Raw genomic sequence first — 26,461 nt, forward strand, 5'->3', positions numbered from 1 at the left:
TTAGGATTGATACTAGAATAAAAAACTCAGGCATAGCATCTTGTGTAGCCCTTCACATTTTTAGCATTCCCACTGGGCATCAATTATTCTTCTGTGCACTGTACGTGTTCTATCATGTTTAATTCTCATAGCACCCTTACAGATGTAGAAAATGAGACTCAGAGAGGTTAAAACTTGCCCCATTGCTCACAGTATGTAAGTGATGAGGCCGCGATACATACCAGGCTAACTAATTTCAGAATCTCTGCTCTTAACCACTGTATCATTTCTGGGAATGCAGTCAGTTAATTGGCTCCTACTTTGTTATCAAGAAAGGGAAACCTAAATGGCCTCACTGTAAGTTCACCTACTTTAAAGGTCTTTGTCTTTCCTCAATAGGGTATTCAGGCAGAGTACTCAACACTACACCTGCCGTTTTACACCTCAGTGGGTTTAATCTCATGAATAAACAGAATGTTAATTGTTTCCAATTTCAGGGAAATAGGGTTTTCAAGGCAGTCTAGTCAAGCTTGGAATTTAGTTAATGTAATCCAGATACTTCAGGGTGTGGATTACAGGAGCCAGGCTGCTGTTTGAAAAATTGAAAGCTTTAGCACCTTTTGATGGGAGCTGTTTAATTGAAAATTAAAACCTCTTTTTACCCTTTCATTGTGTATAGTTTCAACTCACTTTATTATTCAACGGCTTGCTGCAGCCCCTTGAAAAATCTATTCTCACCTGTGGTTTTCTCAGCTACAAGATTTTGCGATTCTAGAAATTATGACTATGGCGCAAATGTAGAGGCATAAAATGAGTAATGTGCTTTTAATAGATTGTTGAGGTGCTTATCATGTTCCCAGCAAGCAGTCAAGTAGCTGCCTAGGTCCACCTCTCAGGAGTTCTTATGTTTTAGTATGTAACTTTGAAAGAAAAAACATACTCGGTACTCATAAGAATCGATGTGATTTATGGTATAATTTTAACTTGTTCAGACCTGAAAGGTAGATATTTTTGTTAACAAGTCCTCAAAAAGGTTTCTTTAATAAGTTCTTCTTGTAAGACTCACTGTGTTCCTGAATGTCCTTCTTAGCTGTAGACATTGGCCAAATACCAGGTTCCTAGCTTTATTTTCTGCCCACTTCTATCAATCCTAAACTCTGTCTCCTCAATTTTCTTTCCAAAACACAGACAGTTCACTGTTACTCACAGAATGAAGTCAGTTCTTTGACATCAAACGTGATTATCTGACCCCAACTTCCCTTTTCTAGCCTCACAACTAGTGTATTCCCCCACATATGCCACAGTCCATTAACAAGAATCCACAAATCACTCTGGAAAAAGTGCATTTTTGCAACTTTGGGCTCCAATTGGTATCGTCCCCTCAGCCTTGGCCCTACTTTCTCCCTAACTCTCCCAAGTCAAATCCTTGTTTTTTAAGACTCCCTTCCCAATTCTACTTTTTTCCAAGAAGCTTCTCTTATCTTTCCAGTCTTTTATTCTTCTGTATCTCTGTAACACCCAACTGATTCTTTGCTATGTTGTGCATTTCTTATCATTTCCTGTTTATATTCCTAATCTCTTGGCCAGGTTGTAAACTCCTTGATGGCAGAAAACCCGTCTGCTTCACGTTGTCATTCCTACCTTCCCATACCTGCAGCCTCTAATTCAAAACCTATTATATTGTAGTTGCCCAATAAGTCTTTGTTGAGTTGAATTATGACACAAATCTTTGGGGAAACAGTCACAGAGTAATCTGGAAAGAAAGACTTTACCATCTAATCAAAAGTTTAGTTTGTATAACCCAAAAGTAATAGTGCTCATGGATGTGAATATTGTATATATTACTGATCTTGGAGGAGATGAAAAAGATATGAAAATATTTCTCCACTAGGTAAAAAGTATCCTCAATATTCATCTATTAAATTAAAGCTAAACAGAAAAACAATAAGTTCTCTGTGATACAAGAAATAGTGGTCATGTTTGTAGATGATTTGGACTCCTTGGCCCTTTTCTTGACCTCTACCCTCCCTGTTCTTTCTTATTAGCAGAAAATTTATACACTTGCATTTCACTAGCTGCTTGTAATTCTGAATACAGAAAGGAGGAAAATCAAAACTATTGGGTGTTGATGAATTTTTGAAGTTTCAAACGTGCAATATAGAAAGGATTGAACTCACTTTTGTAAACTTACTGATAAGTATGTACCTAGCACTGTACTGGGTGCGACGAAGCATAAGAAAGAAGTACAGTTCCATGGGACCATTTTCAAGAAGCATGCAATATAGTTAGGAGGAGTATATAAACTCTTCATTTCATTTCAACATGAAAAATGCTAAATCTGGTGGTATCATCTCATATCTATATCATAAGGGTTCAGATGGAAAATCACTGTGGGTAGTAGTAGAAAAGACTTCTTGAAACCCAAGACTGGACTTTAAATATATGAGCAGAACTTGAATCCACACAAATGGTTATAGAGGGAAAGATTACTTGGACCTTATTTAGAGAAATCCTAGAATGGGAAAATCAAAATGTCACGAAGCTGTTCAAAAAGTGAGGATCACAGGATGTGTTCAGGTGACATTCAGGTACCACTCTGCAGAGTAGTGCACTATGACAGAGAGATAAATTGGCAACAGGGCTTTTGCTATTTCTCTCTGCTCTAGCACAGAAGTTCTCAGGCTTTCCTAGTTTTTAAAACATCAGGTACCTACTGTCTACACTGGCCACTGAGGACCAGCATGCTCCCCTAGATCCACAGCCCTGCAAACCCCATTCACTCTTGGCTGTTGATGCTGATCATTTCTTGTTTGGGTTGTGAGAGTGTGGGGTAGGGAGGAATGGATGATGTGGAATAAGAATAGGAATAGGACCTCAGTATCTGTCATCTTCAAAGAGTTTTCCTAGCTTTATTTGTCCACTTTTGCCATGCCTTTTCTGAAGTGTCACCTTCACTTGTCCCAGCACTCTGCATGATTACAAATTGAACTATTTCCTTTCTCCTCCAAAGTCTATTTTGTTCTGTGTGTCCCACTGAGAATGATGCTACCACCTCAAGTCACATCCAGACACCTAAACCTTCACACTCACACACCAGGATCAACTCTAAGAAGTGCTCTAATTTCTGTACAACTCTCTCCCCATTCCTTCTTTTACTTATTAATTCACCCACTAATGATAAAATCGTCATCATCAGAGTCAGGCAGATTCAGCCACCTAAAATGAGTATATTAGTTAGTCTTTCCAAGCCACAGTTTACTCATCTATAAATTGGAGCTAATAATGTCTGCCTCATAGATTCATAATTAATATTATTCTGACTCTATTTATTACACCATTCTCTTCTGATTACTTTATTCTTCAGCCAGAACAATCATCCTAAAATACATATGTAATTGAGTCATTTTTCTGCTTAAAATACCTTCAGTGGATCTCTGTCCCCTACCAGGTAAATTCTAGACTTTTTCGTAGAACATATAGGGAGTTTTATTTTTTAATCTCTGCCTGTCTTTCTAAGCTTGCCCACCTCACTCTTTCTCTTTTCTACCTGATAAATTTCCACTCATCTTTTAATGCTCGATTCAAATGTCATCCCTGAAAAGGCTTCCATCATTTTTTTAGGCAGAAATAATCAATCATCCTGTTTTTCCATTGTGCCACCTACTTATAATTTTTTTAAATTTTTGAATATTACAGTGTGGTTATTATTATTCATTTAACATTTTCCTTCTCATTAATTTATGAACCTTTGCAATAGACATTGTATATCCCTAATGCTGACAACAGTGGGTCCACTCAATACATTTGTTGACTAGATGGATGGAGCATAATTGGATGCATGAATAAAGAAATTCTGTGCTCCAACAGTGTTATTATTTACACATACTAACAGTGCAGCCAGCAGGATGCTCACATTCTACTGCTTTCATACTGTAGTTGCAACTTTCTGACATATAGGCACTTGGAGAAGAAAAAGCCTCATGTTCGTCTGTGACTTCTCCCTGTGCGTCTTGGCAACTTCACTCAGACACAAAGATATCTTACCTGCCTTTGGGATAAGTTTGTGGGCCATCCAGGTGGGGGAATCTTTCATGGATTATTCAGTGGCCTTTGAGAACAGTTGCTCCTTTAAAATCCACAAAAGACTGCTTCATCCTCCATGTTATAGTCTGGTGAAGACATAGCTCTTGGCAAGAGCTAGTCATCCAGGAAAGTGCCCAAGGCTGCTTCTAAAAGTAATTTCTTAGACCCACATGCTGGCCATTATTGCAGATATACTACAGGGAAGAATGCATACAAGGAGAGTACAGTGGGAGGAAAGAATTCAGAGACCACTCTTAATCACTATATCATTAACCTTATTAAATCATGTTTATTTTTTATTCTGTTAATGATTTAATTGTTAACAGAAGTATCATTCTAAACTTATATGAATATAATTATAGTAACAAATAAACCTATTGGGCTTTTGATATGTGGAAGTTTATGACATATGTGATCAGGAGCAGTTGACAAGTTTTCATCAGCAACCAGATAAAGGAACACAGACTAATTATAGTCAGAGTCATATAGATAAGAATGTGGGGCTCTCCTTACCTGAAATCTTTAAAGAGGCTAACTTCTTTCCTGTGAGCAGAAGATCTTGTTGATCTGTCCAAGTCCTCTAGACCCCTGATATTTGCCTTTTGAATTTTTGTCCATTCTCCTTTGCAAGATGCTGAGAATGAGCAGGGGAAGAATTCATAGGAGTAAGCAATGTGCTTCTGATATATGTATATATATATAAATGGATTCCATATATAAATATATACTATGGATTATATATATGGACGTTTTTTCTTCTCCTCATTGGCTGACATCTATCATCATGTTCAGGATTCCAGATACCAACTGGTCTGGCACAGTGCTGCTTTTACTCTGGTACTTGCAAAAGAAGAAGTATGCAATGTTTGTAAAATTTTTTCCTACCTTAGGACATTTCTCAGGCAACTTCTCTTTACCTATTGGTTGCCAAACTCTGCAAAAGACTACTCATATGCCTCAGAAAGTGAGGACCCAAAATCAAACTGAGATGTTAATCAAGAACCAGGAATTAGGGGTTCATTTGTCTAAATTGTTCATGTCTATGATGACTATAATTTCCATTTTGTCCAAGAGTGTCCTGATTAATACCTGGGTCCTGGCAAAATTGATAATAGCTCCCTCTTTCACTTTTAAAGTGTCCTGATTTTCATAATAACTATATGTTCACTCAATTCATGACATTTGTGTGTGAACTTATAATCTTAGATTTTAAATTGATTTCTAAGGATTCTTAAAAAATGAGTTTACTTCTCATCATAGCCTACTCTGTTTGTATTTTATGCAGAAATTGAAACTCAAAAAAAACTGCCTCTCACGGTCGAGGAGAAGGTGGGCAATGGCGTATTTGGTTCTCTTGTACTGTATCTGACTCAGAGTAGGTCACCAAGTGCATTCCCCTCCCCACAAATTATTGCTCTTAGACTTGTCACAGGTGGCAAATGTAAGGATATGTTTTGAAGAAAGGAAGGCAAGAAGGATCTGTTAAGCACTAAGCCTCAATATATGTCCAGCATGTTAGCCATGCTTACATATGAAGTAGTAAGATTCTACTTTCTTTCAATCAATGAATTTTCTTCCGTGTTTACTAGAAAACAATGTATTGAACCTTAGCAAAGGGTGAGGAGAGCTCATTAGTTCTCTGTATTAATATATGTTTGAAATATCCTAGGCATGCTTTATGATTTTGCTTCCTGGTTTTTAGATATCCTGATGCCTTTGTTCAAAGTCAGCAGTATCAGCAACTGATGACAAATTGATCTCTTAGACACATTTTTCAGTTCCTGAACAATTATTTGCTTTAAATATATCTCAATGTGATCTGTATATTGGACAGTAAAACTGTGTTCAGGTGGCATTAATAGATATCCTTTATCCAGTGGTATACAAGACACAAAATTAATGCAATTTCCATCATCAACACCAGAATTATTTTCGGAGAACCAATTCGAAGATCAAGAAGATACCTCAGTGCTCTGCATTCTTGGAAAGATGTATACCGAATGCTCGTTAGCTGACCAGTCAGTTTGTTTGGTTTAGATTGTGGGCCATGGTTTTTCTCTTGGGATTGCTTGTGCGGGTGCTATTCTAGAGGACCCTCTGTTATCCCCATTCAGGGAAGATAGGTTAAAGAACAGATTACAACTACCACATCCAGTTTTCTCCATGTCCTTTGCAAATTAATTTTCCATTCACTCCTCCCTGAACTTATAAACATTCACTCAGAAAACCAGACTCTAGAACTGAAATCCCAATTGAATTAATCTTTGGTAGGTGCTGGAAAATTTTTTATCATGGGAAAATTTTTTATCATGCCCATATGTGCTAAAAGCAGGGGTTTAATGTAAGCATTAATGTTGTTTCATTTTACAAACACACACAAACACCACAATAAAAGTATCGAAGCAGTATTTTAAGTAGTATGTAAGAACAAGAAAATAACTTGTATAATAGTAGTAACTTAAAATTCATTCACATTAGAAAGCATTCTAATTCACGTTAGTCACTCAACGAACATTGAGAACACAGTACACATGTCACTTTGGTAAGCTATAGCAAGGAGCACACTTCCTAAAGGAAGTGGCAGGGAAATCATGGAGACTAACTTTTGTCCAAGAGAGCATAGGTCTCTTGCCAAAAGAGAATGAAAAGAAGGCTCCTTATGAGATCTAACCTTTAAATGAAATATAAAAGGAAATTCTTTAAATGACTTTATAATTTACAATATTTTATTATAAAATAAATATATTATTTTTGGTGAGGAAGATTGGCCCTGAGCTAACATCTGTTGCCAACTTCCTCTTTTTGCTTGAGGAAGATTGTTGCTGAGCTAACGTCTGTGGCAATCTTCCTCTATTTTACATGGGATGCCACCACAGCATGGCTTGATGAGCAGTGCACAGGTCCATGTTCAGGATCCAAACAACCTGCAAACTCTGGGTGGTCGAAATAGAGTGCACAAACTTAACCACTAAGCCACAGGGCTGGCCCCTACAATGTTTTAAAAATGCAAACCAAGGGAAAGAGCATGAAATTTCTGATTTGAATCTACCTAATAGGGACCTAAATAAAATAAATGTTAAAATTTATAAACTATGTTGAATAACTCTAAAACAGCCACTAACTTTCTCCTTTTTGAGTTAACCATGGCCTCATTACTTTTGATTTATTTTTCGTTTTGAAACCACCATTTCCTGATTCAAAACATACGGAGAAGTAGAAAATATTTGCTTTAATTACCAAAACTTTCTGAAAGAACTGATTTTTTAACGGACTTATCTGAATAAAATATTTATCTAGATAAAAGTGATACATAAATTCATCACTCTTAACATCTTAATTATTTTCCTCACCCTCATTTCTATTATTAAGAAGATATGGGTGCAGAGTAATACAAGAATTTGTCTCTATATTCTGCAGAATATAATATGTTACTAATATAATACATTTTGATCACTGTCTTCATGTAAATCATGATATGACTAATTCTATAATAAAGAAAAAAAAACTACCCATTTCCAATTTTTTGAAGCACGGTGAGCTTTATTTGAATTAAAAAAACCTCATATACTTTTAGATTTATTTTGTTATTTCCACAAATGTTATATTTAAATTTCATGTATTCATTTACTTACTTGGAATTTTTAATTTTGAAAAATGTTAGAGATTTAGTGCAGTATGCTAAAAAGAAATTCAGGGGTTTATGATAATATAATTTTGGAACACATAACATAAAACTGAAAATAATACATTATTTTTTATTTGCATGTAGCTCTTTTGATAATGCTAGATAAATGAAAAAATATTTTTAATTAAACCTAATAGTGATTTTATAGTAACAGATGAACTTATTGTTAAACCTTTAAAGTTGGAGTAAATTAAAAACCTTCCACAGTTAGCTAACATTAACCATGAATAGGCCTATGCAGGATCTGGATACAATGAACCAACTCTGTCATGGCCAGTTCCATATCTAGTATATGTTTTTATAATACCACTTCCCTGAGGATCTAAGACTGTGCCTTGCATTTAGTAGGCACTTAATAAATTTTGAATGAATTATTAGCAGTTTTATGCTCCATTACTAAAATTAAGACCTCTGGGATCGGATAGTAGTTTATATCTTTGCGTTAACTGACTTTTTATCTTCGAGTCTAATTAGTCCTCTATTTCCCTAAATCAGTGCTTATGAAGTTAACCAAGATGACTAAACACATCCAATATTTGATGCACAGCAAAAAGCCCTTAAAAATGCTGTGACACGCCAAGGATAACACTTAGTGTCCTAAGTCTCTAGCATCTCCTCCTTTGACAACTTTGTTGTTCTTCCCTTCAAGCAGTGGGAGAATCATTTCAATTTTAATTTTTTATTTATACGTAAAGAAAGACTTCCTGGAATTTAAAAGACCTATTTTAGAGAATAAAAACATAACAGCTCACAAAATTAAAACTTGGTTTTCATGTCTTTAGATGAAGAGGTCCTAGACTCATCAATATCCCAGAAATGAGCTTTATGTTTCCTTACTGAAGTGGTGCAAGAACTCTAAATTACAATAAATCCAATCTTGCTTGTTGATGATATCAAGTTTTTTTAAAGTACTTTCTGTTGGGTTTGTTAAGAGTTACTTCATTTTCTTTTGTGGTATCAATCTAGTTATAACCAACAACAAGTTAACCAATATCAATACAGTAGATTGTGTGGAATGAATGCTTTCCTTTAAAGCTGCCCTCTCTGATTTAGAAAGCATTTCCAAAGTTCCTTTATCTCACGGAGAGCTCTAACTGTATGATGTCTGATTTTCTTCTGCCTATTGAAATTCACAATGTAATTAATAGCCTCACTAAATCTCAGGGGTGCTATACTCATAGAGCTTTATGACTAAGTAATATATGGATGTGCTTGTGGGCTTGTTTTTGCATCTTCCTACAAACTAATTGGGAGAGTGAGAAACTTCATTGAAAAGATGTTTGTCAGGATGCTAGAGGAAAAGGAAAATCCTCCACAGGCTATTTACCTAATTTCCAGCCAATACAGGATGACTCCCAATAGGAATCATTTATTGCTTTACTAGCCTAAGTGATGGGGCTGTTGGCATCTCTTTTGGCTGACTGCTTTGCAATTTCAGATGTGAGAAAAGCCAGCTTAATATTCATACAGAACTTCTGTCTCACTTCATTACTTCCAACATTGATCTTACAATGTCCCATGGGCAAAGTTTATCCTCTGCTCCTTGAAACCCCAAATGTGTCAGAGTCACGCAAGCAAGGAATTTTGAGAAAGGGTTAGGCTTGTCCACATTTTAGTCAGCTTACCTAAATTTTCACAATTGCTGCTTTTTTCAGTTGTTCCTCTTACCATTCACTCCCCACCCCCCACACACATCCCATGAACACACAAGAGCCTCCATCCTAATTCTCACTTCTTTATATGCCCACAGTCATTGGCCAGAAGATTTTAAATGTACCAATTCATGCTGAAAACAGAATATGGTGTGATTGGATTAATTTATTGCATTGTTTGTCGGAAGCTGGACATTCTAACTTTGGCTCTGAATATCAAAAGAATTTTAAAAATCATGAATCGATGGTCTGTTAACAAGCTTTAAGTTGTTCCTTCACAACTATTTTGTGAATAAAATGATGGGATCTTGGGAAAGCTTTAGTAAGAAGCAAGCTTGGTATGCAAAAGAGTGTCACAAGAGCAGCACTTAAGTCTTAAAGAAGAAGAAAACTAGAATCTATACATGTAAGAAAACAACATATGCTATTGTAGCTGACTGGCCCAGTTGGCTTCCTCTGCGTTATCCACTGATTATAACTGCTTTCAGAAATAACCCTCTGATGTGAACAAAATGGAGAATTAGCTGTATTCTTGTATGTGTTTGCATATAGATTCAACTCCCAAATGTTTTTCTGTGAATGATTTACCTAATAGATATTCCAGAATGCAAAATCTAATCAAAGAATTACAGTTCTACAAATGTAGCAATAGAAAAAGGATTACCTGTGGTGAAGCACCATTAATTAAATTTGGATGATAGTATAATTATTTCTGGTTCAATTCTCTTCAATACTACTTTTACAACTGTCCAACACTTAATGGCCGGCAGTATTTCCACTGCTGTGACACTCAGGAAGACCTCTTCCTTTCCTGGTGTGTTTGTAAGAAGTATTCAGACCCTGTAGGCTGAGACATAGCACCTACTCTTTACTCCATTTTTAATATCTCATTCCTGGGCACCTTTTGGCACATAACACAAAGACCACTCAAAGCCCAGTTATAAGACGACATGTGCTGTCCCCTTGTAGTATAATAATGATAATTTGCCGCAAAGTCATATCACATGGGCAATTGTGTAGGCGGGACCTCTTGCAGTCTAAAGGAGGGGAATCTGCCTCTCTGGGAGCCATGAACAGCCCCCTCGTCTCTTTTGAGATGTTTAGGAAAACATTTAGACTAATACCACTGCTGAACCTTTTGGTGACACTTTAACAAATATACTGGAAGAAAAAGAAGAAGAGGGGGCCCAGATTTTTGTAGCGAAAAAAATAGAGAGAAATAGAATTTAGCTTGTTTAGAAGAGTTTATTTTCATGACAGATTTTTCTCACACACGTAGGAGATAACATTTTCTCACAAGGTATAATGGTATTAACATTCTCAGGCTTTATTTTAGGTAGCCAAAATAATCTTATTCAAGTGTGTACTTTAAAATATTTATTTTTGTCTTTTTTGCTTTGTTTGCGCTTTCATGTCGTATATCCACTAACATTCTGTTATGCTTTCCCAATAAACAGGTCGTCATGGAGATGGCGGTTATTGGCCAGTTGATACTAATTTGATTGATAGAAGCACTCTCAATGGTAAGTATATAAATTATATTCTACTGGGTTAGTTATATTAATTAAATGATTAATTCCAGAGTGTTTCAGGCAAATTTTCTATTGACTGCAAGTGCCAAGAACTCTCGACTTCGGGTTTTAGTGGAGATAACAGAAACGTGAAGTTATTAACAAACCTGTGGCATATTCCACCAGGAGACGATGCTGATGAGAGTTGACAAGTGCACAAAACAGAATCAGTTAGAAAAGCTCAAGGACAGAGAATTTCGTAAATGATACAGAGCTGTAAAATACGTAGATTTTAAAGTTCTATGCATTTAAAATATTTCAAAAAATTTAATTTTAGTAGAGAGAGATGATATCTAAGGTAGATTGAACTGAAACCTACTCAGTTTCGTAAATTGAAATTACTGGGAGTTTTTACCAGGAGAGTATGTTTACTCTTCAAAATCCTCTAGCACCTTATTGCTAATTTTCCTTCACGTTGTCAAGATTAAAATTTTGTTTCTGCTCATTCTAATGGAACATTCACGTACATCTGTTGGCTTTGAGGATGACCACATGGAAGTAATAGCTAGAACTGCATGGAACAAGCAGGTTGTTGTTGGAGCTGTCTTCTAGAATCTTGTCCTCAGTTTTGCTGAAACAAACTTTGGGAGAATGGATTAATATCAGCCAAACTCCTAAGAGACTCATGTATATATGATAAGTTCCTTTTATAGGTTTTTTAAAAAGTATTGTGGTTGCTGTTTTTTGGTTTGTTCTGGTTTACTAAAAACATATTTCGTATATTCAAAATGCAAACATGAACACTTGTGTACCCATCACCAAGGTTAAGATATAAAATATATAACATACACTTGAACTATCTTGTATGTCTCTTCTTTATCACAGGCTACTACACCATTCCCTCCATTCCTCACTAATGTAACTACTCTCCCAAATATGGTATTTACTGTATAAGTATATGTATCCCTAAATGTTATAATATTATTATACATATTTATAACTTTATAGAAATGGCATCATACTCTATGTATCCTACTGCAACATGCATTCTTCTTTAACTTTGTGTCCATGTGTTTACAAATAGTTCTCCTTCATCTATCTTTGCTGCTGTATAGTATTTTATTTTATGAAAATAATGTGATGTATTTAGCCACTTTAGCAAATTTTCTTGAAAAATTTGATTACTGAATCAATATCCATTTGGATGGCCTTCTGTTAAAAATCTATATGGGACACCAAAATTGCAATCTAAAAGTTGCTTGCTAGGTGAGAAATTAGAATAAGTGGGTGAGTTAAGTGATTATTTCCCATCATAGGCTATGATAATCTAATGCATCTATTTTTTCCAAGAGGATATGTGCATCCGTGGGGTAGACCAGATGCTCTGATTAAAGGCTCAGTGTTCCCTCTCCTCTGGCCAGTAGTGGATTCAGGAATATTTTTTTTTTACCTATTGACCCTTATTTTCTAGTTGGCAGGCATACCCTTCTCTGCAATTAATGCATTTTATTTAACCAGAGAAGTTCAATTTCTTACATTTAGGCTTCCTAAATATATTCTAGTCAAGGTTCTCTAAGATTATATCCAAGATGCTCTCTCCAGATTGCTAAAATCTTCATCACTTCCTGTTGCTTCATACACAGACCCTTTTCCCTCATTAAGTAACATGATTATCTCTTGTAGATATGTGAGTTTTAGAGATCCGTTATAGCTAGTGCTTGGCTCAGATAGTTTCTGGACTCTGAGATACACAAGAGACACTTTGGGGACCTCACAGCAGGAAGATGAGAGGAGGAATGTGTTGGGACTGAAAAGAAACCAAAAGTGTTTAAACCATTTTATCAAACCTCCATAAAATGGGTTTAGATAATGATAGTTCCCTTCTCCAAATTTTGCAAGTTTTATTAATGCATTCTCTTCCTGCAAATTTTATATTACGTCTCGGCAATATGCCAAACACACTTCAAGCAGTCAGTTAAGAAATGCTACTAAGCCCTAGCTGCGTGCAGGCCACTTGCTGAGAGCTATGGACACAGATTGAAAAATAGATCACTGGGGGAGCAATAAACGAACAGGGAGAATTACCCTGGTGGACAAGGCAGAGAGATACATGCCAGAAAGTTTAAAGAGAATGAGAAAAATCCCAGGGATGTGAGGGAGGGTAAAGAAGGTAGCTGTTGAAATTGTGTGGGGGAACATAATTGTATGGTTTTATACCCCAAAATGGAGAGCTTGTAGGTTTGGAGTCCCTGCTGGAAATTAATATTGTCCCCTTTATAATCATTTGCAGAGCTGATCTTGAGATGCTATCTCTACAGAGAGTTTCAAATTGGAATTCACCCCCAGTTAAGGGCACTACTATTTGTACTGGCATAGGATAGTACTTTTTGAGGAGACAGAGTGCTAGGAAATTAAAGAGGGAATTGGTATGGATAATTGAGAAAAAACAGTTAGCCCCTTGAAGTTCCCACCTACTACTGAGCAGTGGTTGTGTGTATGAAAGATGGAGCAAATGGAGGCCACAGACACAGAACGATGTACTCGCTTAAACTGCATGTCCTAAAGAACTCTAATCTTGGATAGAATTGCCAGATTTAGCAACTAAAAATACAACAGTGTCCAGTAAAATTTGTATCATTTCTAACTGCCTATGAATATGAAATAAAGAAAAATATTGCAAGGGATTTCCATCTCAATGTACTTAAGCATAGGCAACTAGAAATAATTCAAACAACTGCATCTCCTGTATTTTTAAATACTAAATCTGGCAATCCTAATTCTGGATCATGTTTAAAGGTTTGTTATTGACTATTTGAACTTGACCTACAAAATAAAATAAATTCTCTGATTGAAAAGAAACCACAGCCCAAATTTCACATTAACAGAGAAATCAACAGGACTTTTTCTTTTCATGGGAGTCAGACTTCAGATGAAGAGAATGATAGTAATTGAGAGAAATACATGTATTGTATTATTTTTTTTTTACCATTTAATTTAAGATTCCAAGGGAGAAATGTAATTGTAATTAAATTTGGTCTGATATACATTATCTCACAGGAGAAAGTCATGAAGATAAAATAGATGAATGGCATCCAGTGGCTTTGAACTAGTTTAGATAGATTATTGACATTACCCCTCCTCAATTTTCTGTGTTACTTAATTTTCTGGGTTTTAGGTATTTCATGTTAAGTGAATGAGATGAACAAAACACCTGAAACATTTCTAGAATCCCTAGTGGGATAACAAATTATTACAGGCTACTCGACTAATTAAGGTGAATTGATAACCTCAGAGACATGGATGGTGGAGGGAAAAATGAATCTGTTTCCTATTTTATTTTGCTAGCAAATAAATGACGGTAAATGTGTAATTTGACTTTAGCTTCGGCTATTAAAAGGAATCCAGCAAAGGCATCTGAGAATCCTAGCTTTGTAATTAAAATTCTGCTTATGTCTTATGCCTTAAGAAAGGGCTATATTTCCCAATAAGATGCACAAATGAAATCCTGACTAATAAAACTCCAACTCCATCCCACTTCTACAAAGTAGGCTGCATCAAGAAGAACATTTTAAAATCTGGGTTTTTGGGGGTATTTTTTCGGTGAGGAAGTTTGTCCCTGAACTAACATCTGTGTCAATCCTCCTTTATTTTTTTTTGCATGTGGGATGCCGCCACAGCATGGCTTGAAGAGCAGTATGTAGGTCCATGCCCAGGATCCAATCCCACAAACCCCAGGCTGCCAGAGCAGAGCGTGCAAACTTAACCACTACACCACCGGGCTGGCCCCCTTAAAATCTGAGTTTTGGAACCTCACACACAATGAAAACTTCATACATCTCCTCTTAGAGTGACAGAATTATAGAGGTGTCCTATCTCTCCCTACACTTGCTGGATTCATCCTTCAAAGCATTGTAATAAAGTAATGGCTTATTGTCAGGATATTCAAGCCAGTTGCAAATAAACTTAGACTGCACTAATCCTTTACTGCCTGTTATAGCATGTCACTCTTTTAAAAAGGCAGCCTTGGAATTCAAATAAAGAAAAACAAAGCTGTAGTTCAGGTTTACACTTGTAGTTGGAGGCCCTTAATTAAACTGAGGAAACTGAAGAGGCTTCCTAAATTATTTTCTGATGGCAGGTAGAATCAAAGGTAATATGTGGTGATGTGGTAGTATTTTACTTTTATGATGCATTTGATTTTGGATTATGGTCCACGTTCTTAAGCAGGAAAGTACTCCACTTCTGAAAATGTGATTTTGTAGCTTATATTTGTATGGATGACAGCAACAGTAAAAGTTGCTTCAATTCAATCCTGCCTTTTCTCATTTGGAAAGTTAATTCATCAATTTATTTTTGTTAGTATATAATTTGCTCTCCTATAATTTGGTATATAGTATATATTTGGTATATAATTTGTTGTCCTATAATTTGCAAAATTAGTAATTTTGGTTAAGAGATCTACAAACCCTACAAAGATGTTGTTTTATTTACCTTGACCTTTGAAAATTAAATTAAGCTTGACAAGTGTTGATATTCTGGTGAAACACTATAAAAAAATCAATATTATTAATTAATCCTTTGAATATTGAGAATCATATTAGATGATCTGTAAAACGTGGCTTGCACTCTGTATTTAGGAGAAAAGACCATGATTTGCCCTCTAGTTTTGAAAACTTTGTTTTCTTGTTTTCAGAACTCAATAACATTCTAACCAATCTAAATAAAGTGTATGTAAAAGCTCTTTACATGAAATGATCATTCTGAGGTTGGTAAACTACTATGAGATACTCAACAGATACCTTAATGCCAAAGGAAAGGTCCAGAAATAAAACTTTACAATTGTTTCCCCTGGAAAAATAATTGGAGGGGTCCAGAGTCCCAAGTTCTAGTTTACAAGAGTCTCTGCCCACCTACTGTCCAACCATGATCTATCCCGAATGATTTTAAGAAGCCCAGACTAATCCTAAACCCCAGGTTCTAGAAGTGACTTTGCCAGGAATTAGTACTGTGTGAATCAAGTCAGATAAACTCTTTGGATCTCAAATGTTCATCTGAACATAGAAAGTGTTATGCTGGAGATTTGCAAGTCTTTGAATTACACCACGCAGCTTTCTCTCTGGAGCCTGAAAGGTGAGAAATGTCATCTTGCCCCTTCTAGAGTCAGGCTGTCTCCCAGAACTCTTAACTACACTCATCTACATTTGTGAGGTCTAAAATTTTTCCTAATTTGGAACACTCTATTTTTTTTTTTTTTTTTTTTTGAGGAAGGTTAGCCTTGAGCTAACATCTGCTGCCAATCGTCCTGTTTTTGCTGAGGAAGACTGGCCTTGAGCTAACATCCGTGCCCATCTTCCTCTACTTTATATGTGGGGCGCCTACCATAGCATGGCTTGCCAATCAGTGCCATGTCCGTAGCTGGGATCCCAACCAGAGAACCCTGGACCACGAAGCGGAATGTGCACACTTAACCGCTGCACCACCGGCTGGCCCCTGGAGCACTCTTTTGATGTATTTAGATATATGGTTGGATCGTCATTATTTGCAGATTCTGTATTTGCGAATTCACCCACTCGATAAAATTTATTTGTAACCCCTCAAATCAATACTTTTGGTGTTTTTATGATCATTTATGGACAAGTGCAGAGCAGCCAAAGATTTGCAGAGCCCAGTGCTCACGAATTCTGCTGAGATGGAACAAGGTGATGCTCTGCCTTATTGTCTGAGCTCTCATGCTGTAAACAAGTGTTGTTTCTGCAATACATTTAGTGCCATTTTTCGCATGTTTTGTGGCTTTTGTTGGTGGTTTCACTGTTTAAAGAGGCCCCTAAAAATATTTTTGAAGTGCTCTCCAGTGTTCCAAAGCACAAAAGACTGTGACATGCCTTATGGAGACAATATGTGTGTTAATTAAGCTTCACTCAGGCATGAGTTACAGTGCTGTTGGCTGCGAGTTTAATGGTAATGAATCAACGTTATATTTAAATAAGGTGTCATTAAACAGAAACTCACGTAAAGCAAGGTTATGCATTGATTGGTTGAGGAAAATGTTGTGACCAGAGGCTCACAGGAAGCTAATGCTCTATTTCCTCCAGAAACAATCCTCAGTGTTCCCTAATTCAGAGTTTTCACTGACTTTCTAGAGCACAACTACTGCAAATAACAAGGATCAACTGCGTCTACAGGCTCCATTGCGCTTGACTTTCTTAACTGCCCTTTTGATGTCAGATATTCTGATTATTCAGCCTTTGAATTGAGACTGGGAAATTAATGAAAGACTTTGACCATCAAGTTTTAAACTGATGGGAACTTTTATGAGGAAGTCATAAAGGCCTGGAGTCAAAGATTTATAATGGGAGTTCTCATGAACCCTAACTCTGAGGCAAATGACATCAATATAATCTCACTAATGCTCAGCAAAACCTAGAGTCATTATTTTCTGACTGGAAGCACGATGTCTTCCTGGGTAGAAAGAAAGATATAAGAGCAGAAATTTGAAAAATTCTAGTTTACAAGGTTTTTAAAAATATTCGGAAGGTGTACTGCTATGTATGACTCAAACTAAGTTTGTCAAAAATGGTGAACTATTAAATTTAACTCATGCTAATAAAAATCTGTGAGGTCCTGAACTGTCTTTATTGTAAGCTCTCACATAAAAGGTTAATTTATTCTAATCAATTAATTTATTAAGCACAGAAAGGGCATATCAAGATACTACTGTGAAATGACTTTTTAAATTATAAGTAAAACTATGATACAAAAAGTTCTGACCTTTCATTACTTGCCTCATTTCTTTGTAGTAAATGTAAAAATTATTTCAAAGAAACCTTATTTCTTTCATTTATAATCAGAACTTTTTAACAGAAAGTGTAATTTAAAGACTTTTGATGAGTTCCTCCTCTGCGATTCAAGTTATATCAGAAGCACTTATTATTTTTCCAATAATAGTGAATCAGCAATAATTTATTTAAATTTAGGTGACTATCTTCATAAAAGCAATGATTCTTCACTAACTGTCAAAAAATAGTGTTTTGATATAGAGACAAGTATTGGGTTATTATGCTCATTTGTGAGAATTTAGTTTAGCTTTCATGTTGAGTGAAAATTTCTAAAAATGTTGTCCTTTGGAAGTCCACAGCAGAAGTGCCCCAAATGGCATGGTAGATTATTAATTTAGGCAACAATTTAATCAATGTTTCAGCAGTATAATGATATTTAAGCACTTTCTCTGTGTCACGCACTGAGATGGTTGCTTCGTATGTATTTTCTCTAGTTCTGACAGTAACTGTATACAAATATTCTTATTTCCATTTTACAGATAAAGGCATTGAGGTGAAAAAGACCTAAATGTTTTGCTCAAGGGGTATAGAAAGCTAATATAGATTGTTAAAGAAACACTCAAACTTATGTCTAGGAAAACATCCAAACTCATTGCTATCTGCTACTTTCTAAATTGTTATGAATAAAACTGTAAGCTAATATTCACTTTTAAAAAATTTGTACCTTGCAATGACAAACATAAAACATTAAAACAGAGTATTTCTAATTGATTGATCACTGAGGCTTTAAAGAAAGCGATTTAAAGGGTCATTAGCCATTCTTGTTTACATAATCAACTTATCAAAAATGTCTTCTTATTTTGTTATTTTTGCCTAAATATTGTCTACCATGAGGTATTGTTGCAACACAGGAAAACATTCATATCAGGACTTTATGACACTTTCAAACCCAGTGGCTGCTTTTAAGTGGGATTCATAGACCCTTGACAGGTTGAAAATTAAATGTGCTTTATGAATAGTTTCTTGAAAGGAATGGAAGTAAATTGTGAGTGATTGGTGTCAAATAGTTTGTCTTTCGCAGCACCAAATACGTAGTATTTTCTCATAAGCCCCAGCCTTCTCTGTTCTTGTCACATTGGAATTCTTAGAGTACAAAGCAGCCTTCTTCCTCCCCTCCCTGCATCCTGCTCAACAGGACAGCTTAATTCTTTGTTTTTTTATTGAAATATAATTCACATACCATAAATTTACCCTTTTAAAATTCACAATTCAGTGAGTTTTAGTATATTCACAAGGTTGTGCCACCCCCATCGCTATCTAATTCCAGAACATTTCATCACCCTAAAGGGAAACCCTGTACCCATTAGCACTCTTACCCATTCACTTCTCCCCTGTCCACTGGCAAACACTAATTTACTTTCTGTCTCTGTAGATTTGCTTATTCTTGATATTTCATATAAGTGGAATCCTACAATATGCCACCTTTTGTGTCTGGCTTCTTTCACTTAATGCAATGTTTTCAAGGTACATGCATGTTGTAGGGTGGATCAGTACTTCATTCCTTTTTATGGCTGGAAAGTATTTCATTGTATGGATCTACCACATTTATTTATCCATTCGTCAGTTGATGGCTTTTGGATCTTTTTCCACTTTTGGCTATTCTAAAAGATGCTTCTACGAATATTCCTGTATAAATTTTTATGTGGACATAGGTTTCATTTTTCTTGGGTAGATAATTTAGATTTTTCCTCTCATTTTTCATTACTTTTTTCCCAGCTTCAGGAATGCCCAGAACAATAGGAACTCTTAGCAGAACTTGATGAACAATGGGCTGCCACATCTCCCTAAACCTGACCTCCATTTGCCTGTCTTTTCCCAGAGCCACCCATTGGCCAGATGCACCCCCCACATGGCAGCGTCACTCCTCAGAAGAACAGCAACCTGCTTGTGATCATTGTGGTCACCGTTGGTGTCATCACAGTGCTGGTGGTGGTGATCGTGGCTGTGATTTGCACCCGGCGCTCTTCAGCCCAGCAGAGAAAGTAGGTAACAGCTGGTTCCCAAGAGGAGAGAAGACACTGCTTGACGCGACTACCATCTTTTTGAGTTATATTTTTGACAACTCTCTTCCTGTGCTCTTTTATAATTCTCCACATTTTCCTTTTCTCCTGACCTGGGCAAAATGTTGCTGTTGGTCCATTCCAGGCCCATGACTTAAGGGAGTGAGGGTTAGACTTGCAGACTAAATAGCAGAATCCACTTGGAGACTCACTTTGCATTTCTGTTTGATTTTACTTCTTGAAGTCAGATTCTTCCTTTCAAGTGAGGACAGGTGTTTCTTAAGTAGCATTTAGAGAATGAATTTTACCATGTCCCTACTTATGGGCCTCTCCGCAATTATGTATAAAAGGTTGGAGATGTGTCTTCCTCAAAAAGTACTTATTTATCCCTTTTGGCAAGGAGGCATCAATCCTTGTTGTATGAATGACTAAATACAGAATACCAAACTTGATGTAGTTATAATACTATGGAGTGTTTAGTTTGGAAGCAGTAGTTAGGCTGGAAGAGAGATTCCAGAAATTTAAAATGGCTCTGATTTCCTGACTGTGGTTGATTTTTCAGAAATTAAGAATTTTGAGGGGTTTAAAACTATTTTCATCTTATGCAGCTCTAGGTTATAGCACATGTAGAGAGTGATACATCAAAGTACAAGGTTTAGAATGGAAAGGTGGTTTTAATTCCGCTCATCCCCTTCCAGCAACACCCCATAACTGGCATATTAAACTTGGGGCAGCTAGCTGTGGGAAGCAACAATATCTCCTGGTTATTCTCTGCCTCTTTGCCTCTCTAGCACTTTTCAAATTCAGCCTAATATATCTTTTTCAGCTGTACTCTCTCACTGGATTGGCTATAATGGGTTCTTCTTTTGATTTTCTTTTTTGGTCTCAGGCATGGTGCTGGTTCTGTAAGCCTGGGGCATGGGTCCATAGGTGGCTGGTTTGACAACTACATACCACACACATTGCTAGAGAAAGATTCTCTAGCAAATAATCTTCCATCTTCCCTTACTAATACATCAGCCTTTCTCTCTCTTTTTAACAGTCCTCTGACCCTATTTCTTGATCTTAAGTGTACCTTCCAGCATTTTGAAGTGATGTGCTTGGAAACAGGATACAGGAAGATGTACGTGCTGAAGAAAGTGACATAGGGATGTAGATGCAGTCTTTGTATTTAATTTATTTATGTGCAAGGCAAATTTTATATCTTCATGATATAAAATTCATGCATTCATGAGATTGGAATATCTTGAAACTGGTCATAACTGGTGTGCTGCTCCATTGTGCCCGAACCAGGAACCAGACAGAATGAGCTTAACAGAGCCGGTTTCATGTGTAAGCATCCTGGGAAGTCACAGTCACTCACAGATCTTCCAGAGTGCTGGGCACTTAGTAAGGCTCTGGGGAAAAAATGACTGTGATTGACTAAGGCGTTGGACAACTCCTGGTCCAGCATTCCCAGGAAACAGACCATATAAGCACAGAATGGTGGAACATCAGGAGAGCAGGTCTCTGAAGCAGAACTAAGAAAGATTCACATAAACATAAGTGAGGAGGACACCAACCCAAACGTGGCCTATTTCACCATAGTTTTAAAGACATGGATTAATTCACTAAACTAGATCTAATTAACTAAACCATCTGTAGTGGGGTGTTTTGCTTTTTCCATTTTCATCGTGGTGAGAAGAATGTTTGAGGGTTATATTGACCTGATGAACTGGATTCATCACATTTTGTTTCTCCACAAAGAAAATGCTACTCTTTCCAGTGAGCAAAAGTGGGATTTGATGCTATTTTGAGAAACTCTCAAATTGTCTTAAATCCCACCCTAAGAGCTTTGGTAAGAGCTTGAAGGTTTTATTTAGGACGAGTAGAGACTGAGCCCTGAGTATGACTTGTTTTTAAAACTAAGGAACGAATGAAAGAATAAATCCGTCCACGAATGACTAAAAATGCAAAGAAAGTGACTTTATAGCTCTCATGCTGCTGCCACTTTAGTTTTCCTCACCCAGCTCCCAAAGCCTCTTAATATTTATTTGGCATATTTTGACAATTTTGCTTCCTATATCCTATATCTTTCTTCAGTAACAGACCTATTGGCATTCATCTTGGTCTTTTTGTTTGTATATCTTAACAGATAAAAAGAAAATGATGTCCTTCAATTTATTTCTGAGTTTTAATTTAGCTTGACTTGATTTCGTTAAGGACCCCTCCCCCCATACCGCCACTGTTGAACCGTTTAGAACAAATTAAGTAATGCAGATGAAAGCGAAATCAATTTCAATCTGAAACAGAAATAATGTCCTCTACAGGGCTCTCTGAAAAACAGGAGTTTAATTAATAAGACGAAGTAGAAAACACATTCATAAGCTTCTTCAATATCCTTTATCTGGGAGTGCTGGAGAATGTAAATTTTCTTTGCATTTTATTGAGGGACTTGAATGGCATTCAAATGAATTTGAAACATATTTTTGTGTATTACACCATATATTTAATAATGAGGTAGGTTTTTGGATTCATTCACATTCTAGTTGGTAAGATTTGATTTTTATGACATAAAATAACTAACAGAAGTTAGAACGTAAGTTCTGGTTCTCATTCTACCCCTCCTTTACTTAAACTACTTGTGTCACCTACAGGAAGACCTAATCCTTGAACGTCAGTTTCCTCAAATGAGAAATAGGATTAAATACTTTCTATTAGCCACTTTTCCTTTAAAAAACTGGAATTCCCCATGGAATACTACTAAATTATAGAATCACATGGAAGCATTTAGCTTCAAATTAATATGAAATAAAAATAATTTTGCATTTCTTTTTAGTTAGTTATTAGTTTTAATTTTTTTACTACTTTAAAAAGACTCCTGTTATAGAGATTATAATCAAATATATATAGAAAAATTATGTTTTATGAAAGTTTAAATTGATGGGAGGTTTTATTCTGTGATTTTTGATAAAGAAATAACACTTTCCTGGCCAAAATATAGAACATGTATTATGATAAGTTAGAATGCATCTACAGATACTAAAGACAAAATATTTGACCTTGAGAATATCCTAGAAGTCTAGGTTATCCTGGAAACCCATGGTTATCACATTTCTAAGGCAGTTACCTGGATAGGTGATCAACAACCTGTCTGAATACGTTGCATTTAAATATGTAAATAAAATTCAAGTTTATTTGATAGAGTCACTGGTTGACTAGGCCTCCTATTTGATTTGGATATACACAGCAAGTCTTAAGTATTAATACAACTCAGATCTTGACGAAAATAATTTTGAGTATTAAGTATCAAATGAAATCTACTATACTTTAACTACTATAGATCACTTTCACTCATTTTCAATTTTTTAACATTTTTAATCATTTTTCAGTACTCACCACACATGGATTTTAACTGGCAGCCACTTAGGACTTCAACGTATTTTAATTCCTACTCAGAAAATACAGGTTTATTTGCGTATCTAGAATACGTTTTCCCTGGGTTTTCCAATATAAGTTTTTTTTTGTTTTGTTTTTAATAGTAGTGAGTAGAATAAAAATAATCAATATGAAGAATTAGGAGGTAGGAAACCTTTGGGAAAGATTTAGATGGAGGAAGTGGGGGAGGTATATATTCCCAATATAGTTTTTCCTGGTTAACTGGTAATCACTCTTCACACTCAATTCAGGCTTCCTTTCTTCCTGAAACCTTCCCTAACCTAAATGAGTTTAGTTAAGAAAAGTGGTCCATGGGCCGCCCCATGGCAAAGTGATTAAGTCGTTGTGCTCCGCCTCAGTGGCCCAGAGTTTTCACCAGTTCAGATCCCGGGCGCAGACCCGGCACCGCTCATCAGGCCATGCTGAGGTGGCATCCCACACAGCATGACCAGAGGCACTCACAACTAGAATATACAACCATGTACCGGGGGGCTTTGGGGAGAAGAAGGAAAAAAAGAATAATCAGAAAAGAACTTGGAGGGGCCATCCCCGCAGCTGAGTGGTTGGGTTCGCATGCTCCACTTCACTGGCCCAGGGTTTTGCCTGTTTGGATCCTGGGCGCAGACATGGCACCGCTCGTCAGACTATCCTGAGGCAGCGTCGCACATGCCACAACTAGAAGGACCCACAACTAAAATATACAACTATGTCCTGGGGGTATTTGGGGAGAACAAGCAGGAAAAAAAAAAGAAGATTGACAACAGTTGTTAGCTCAGGTGCCAATCTTTAAAAAAAAAAAAAAGAGAGAGAGAGAAGAACTTGGAAATGTTCCCAAGTCAATAAGGAAAAATTTTCATTTTTCAATTCAAGTAATTACTATCTGCTTAGTATGTGATCTGCATCATGTAAAGTAACAAATCTGATCAAGGTTAACTTGTGAGCTAAAAATTTTTCGGCAATTCCCCACTGACTTACTGATGTTATTAAAAATGTTTCTGTTGGAGCTAAGGCCTCCTGTGATTTGGTCCTCTCTACTGTTTCGTCTTAACTACGTGCCATGTCCCAGTGCCTGCTCCTTACTCCAATGATGCAGAAATTTCTAGAAGCCATGCCATTTTTCATTCATGTACTGAGCTCCCAATGTCTCACCTATCTTTGCATTTCTAATACTTAGCACATTACTTGACACATAGTCAACATTGCATATGTGTTCACTGAATAAACGAATAAATATTGTAAAACAGTGGATGATGTTGGAGAAGTGAAGGGAACAGAATTTGCTCGAGTATCACTGGAGGAAACCAGTTGACACACAGGGAGCATCTGGCCAGCTCAGTAAAACAGATGGTGTTCCATTCAGGGTCAATGGTACAGAGATGAGGGAAATGATTTGGATATTCTGAGATTACACTGACCTAAGGGGTCAGGAAGTCCTCCTGATGGAGAGAGGCTTGAAGGGACTCTTAAAGAATAAGTAGTTTGTAAGCAAATAGGATGCTGAAGGCGTTCTGGGCAGAAGTAAGATTAGATAGATAGATAGATAGATGACAGATAAATGACAGATAGATAAAATAAAAGACAAAACATCAGTTCTTGATTACACCATGAAAGCTTTGCCAGTAGGAGAAAGAGACAGCAGAGAGCCTTGGAAGATTCCTTGCTTTGCCTTATTCGAGAATACAGGGGGTGAGAAGAGACATTCCTAGCCTATGACTATTTTTGGAATCTGACAGATTACGGGTAACTGTGAGGAAAGGAGCATGTGGGAGAGGGATAAACATGTGACGTATTGTATACCTAATAGAAAAATTAGTTTTAAAACAAAAACAAGCAAAACCAAATAATTCAATAAGACAGTTCCTCTTAAACTTTAGGTGCATCAGATTCCTCTGGAAGGTTAAGACACAGATTGCTGCCCCCCGCCACCAAGTTTCTGATTCATAAGATCTGAGGTGTGTGCTGAGAATGCGCATTTCTGACAGGCTCCCAGGTGATGCTGATACTTTTGTCTGAGGACTACAGTTCAGGACCCATTGACCTAGGTTCGTCTGCTGACAAATTTTGAAGATTCCAATGGTGAGACAGAGGAACTGGGGGCTGCAATGAGTAGCAGTCATTATGTCAGGGAACCAACAGATGGACAGAAGTCGAGGGTGACAACCGTTCCTACAGGTTTTAAGACAAATTCAGGTGATTTAGTTATGAGCAGATGTCAGTTTTATTACAAACCTTCTGCTCTGGGCTACCACCGGCAGAGGAGGCCTCTCCATGGCAAAGATTTCTCTCTTGATAAGAGACATTACAGGAAACAAAAGTGGTTAGACGGTCTTTCATAGAATATACACAAAAAAGCAAATAAAGTCTGTTTAGAGATCTTTAGATTCTTGGCTGTCAGCTGGGTGGATGAGTAGCTTCTCAGAAGAGGTCTTGATTTGATCAAAATCCATCAGAAAAATGCTTTTGCATTTTATCAGGAATGATAATCTCTTTCCAGACAGAGGTTAGAAATCATAGCACACAAGAAAGTTCTGCCTCAATCAGATTTGAAACGTTTTTTTTAATGCAGTACACCTGGGGATGCTTGGAACTGAGGTCACAGGGACTGGTAAATGAATAAATGAATGAATAAGGCATGCATGTAAGCAAGGAGAAACCAGAATTCATAGTTTATATCTAGTTCCAAAAATCATTTGTCAAATTTCCTTACCACAGGCTATTTAAATATTGAGTTATCATGAAAAGTCTGACTGTCTTGTCCTGGATTTGGGAACCGGTACTTCTCTGTATGCCGTCATGTACACACTGCGGTTAAAGTTATTTAGCATTTTGATTTGTTAGAAAGAAAGATAACAGGGTGAAATCTCCAAGTTTAAAAATGGCATTAAATTCTTCTAAGTCACCAGGGGTAGATCACATACAGAGCTATGTGTGAGTTGCACACTAGTTTCTAGTGAAGTGTAAGGAAATAAATTCAGGGAATGGATGGTTAGCAGAGAGTTATCTTAGACACAAGAAAAGGATCTAGAGGTTATTATAGACCATTGTCTAGAGTCACTGTGGAGCTGCTGCCAGGAAATCAGCAAAATGCAGGTAGTTGTTGGGAAAATATTAGAGCAGAAAACACTGCATTATTTCTCTACTAAACTACTAGATAGATAGTAAGTCTGGGGTTCTTTGTCTCCTATGCTCCCCAGCATGCATCAAGAAAGAAAAAAAGAATGTTAAGGCAAATTCAACAAATCATACCACTAAAAACTTATTAATTGCCTAATATGTGCAAAGATTCTTAGTCAACAAT

The 26,461-nt window shown here is 36.6% G+C and overlaps 1 protein-coding gene across 1 annotated transcript in view; it reads left to right on the forward strand.

Moving 5' to 3' along the window:
- The window catches only part of DCC (DCC netrin 1 receptor), a 1,092,740-nt gene that overhangs the window by 1,006,181 nt on the left and 60,098 nt on the right, over positions 1-26,461 (forward strand). Inside the window, exons 22-23 of the mRNA XM_023647823.2 lie at positions 10,857-10,922; positions 19,566-19,728. Coding sequence (XP_023503591.1) covers positions 10,857-10,922; positions 19,566-19,728 — 229 coding nt within the window. The remainder of the gene's footprint in view (positions 1-10,856; positions 10,923-19,565; positions 19,729-26,461) is intronic.

Source organism: Equus caballus, chromosome 8 (assembly GCF_041296265.1).
Source record: "Equus caballus isolate H_3958 breed thoroughbred chromosome 8, TB-T2T, whole genome shotgun sequence".
Classification (NCBI taxonomy): domain Eukaryota; kingdom Metazoa; phylum Chordata; class Mammalia; order Perissodactyla; family Equidae; genus Equus; species Equus caballus.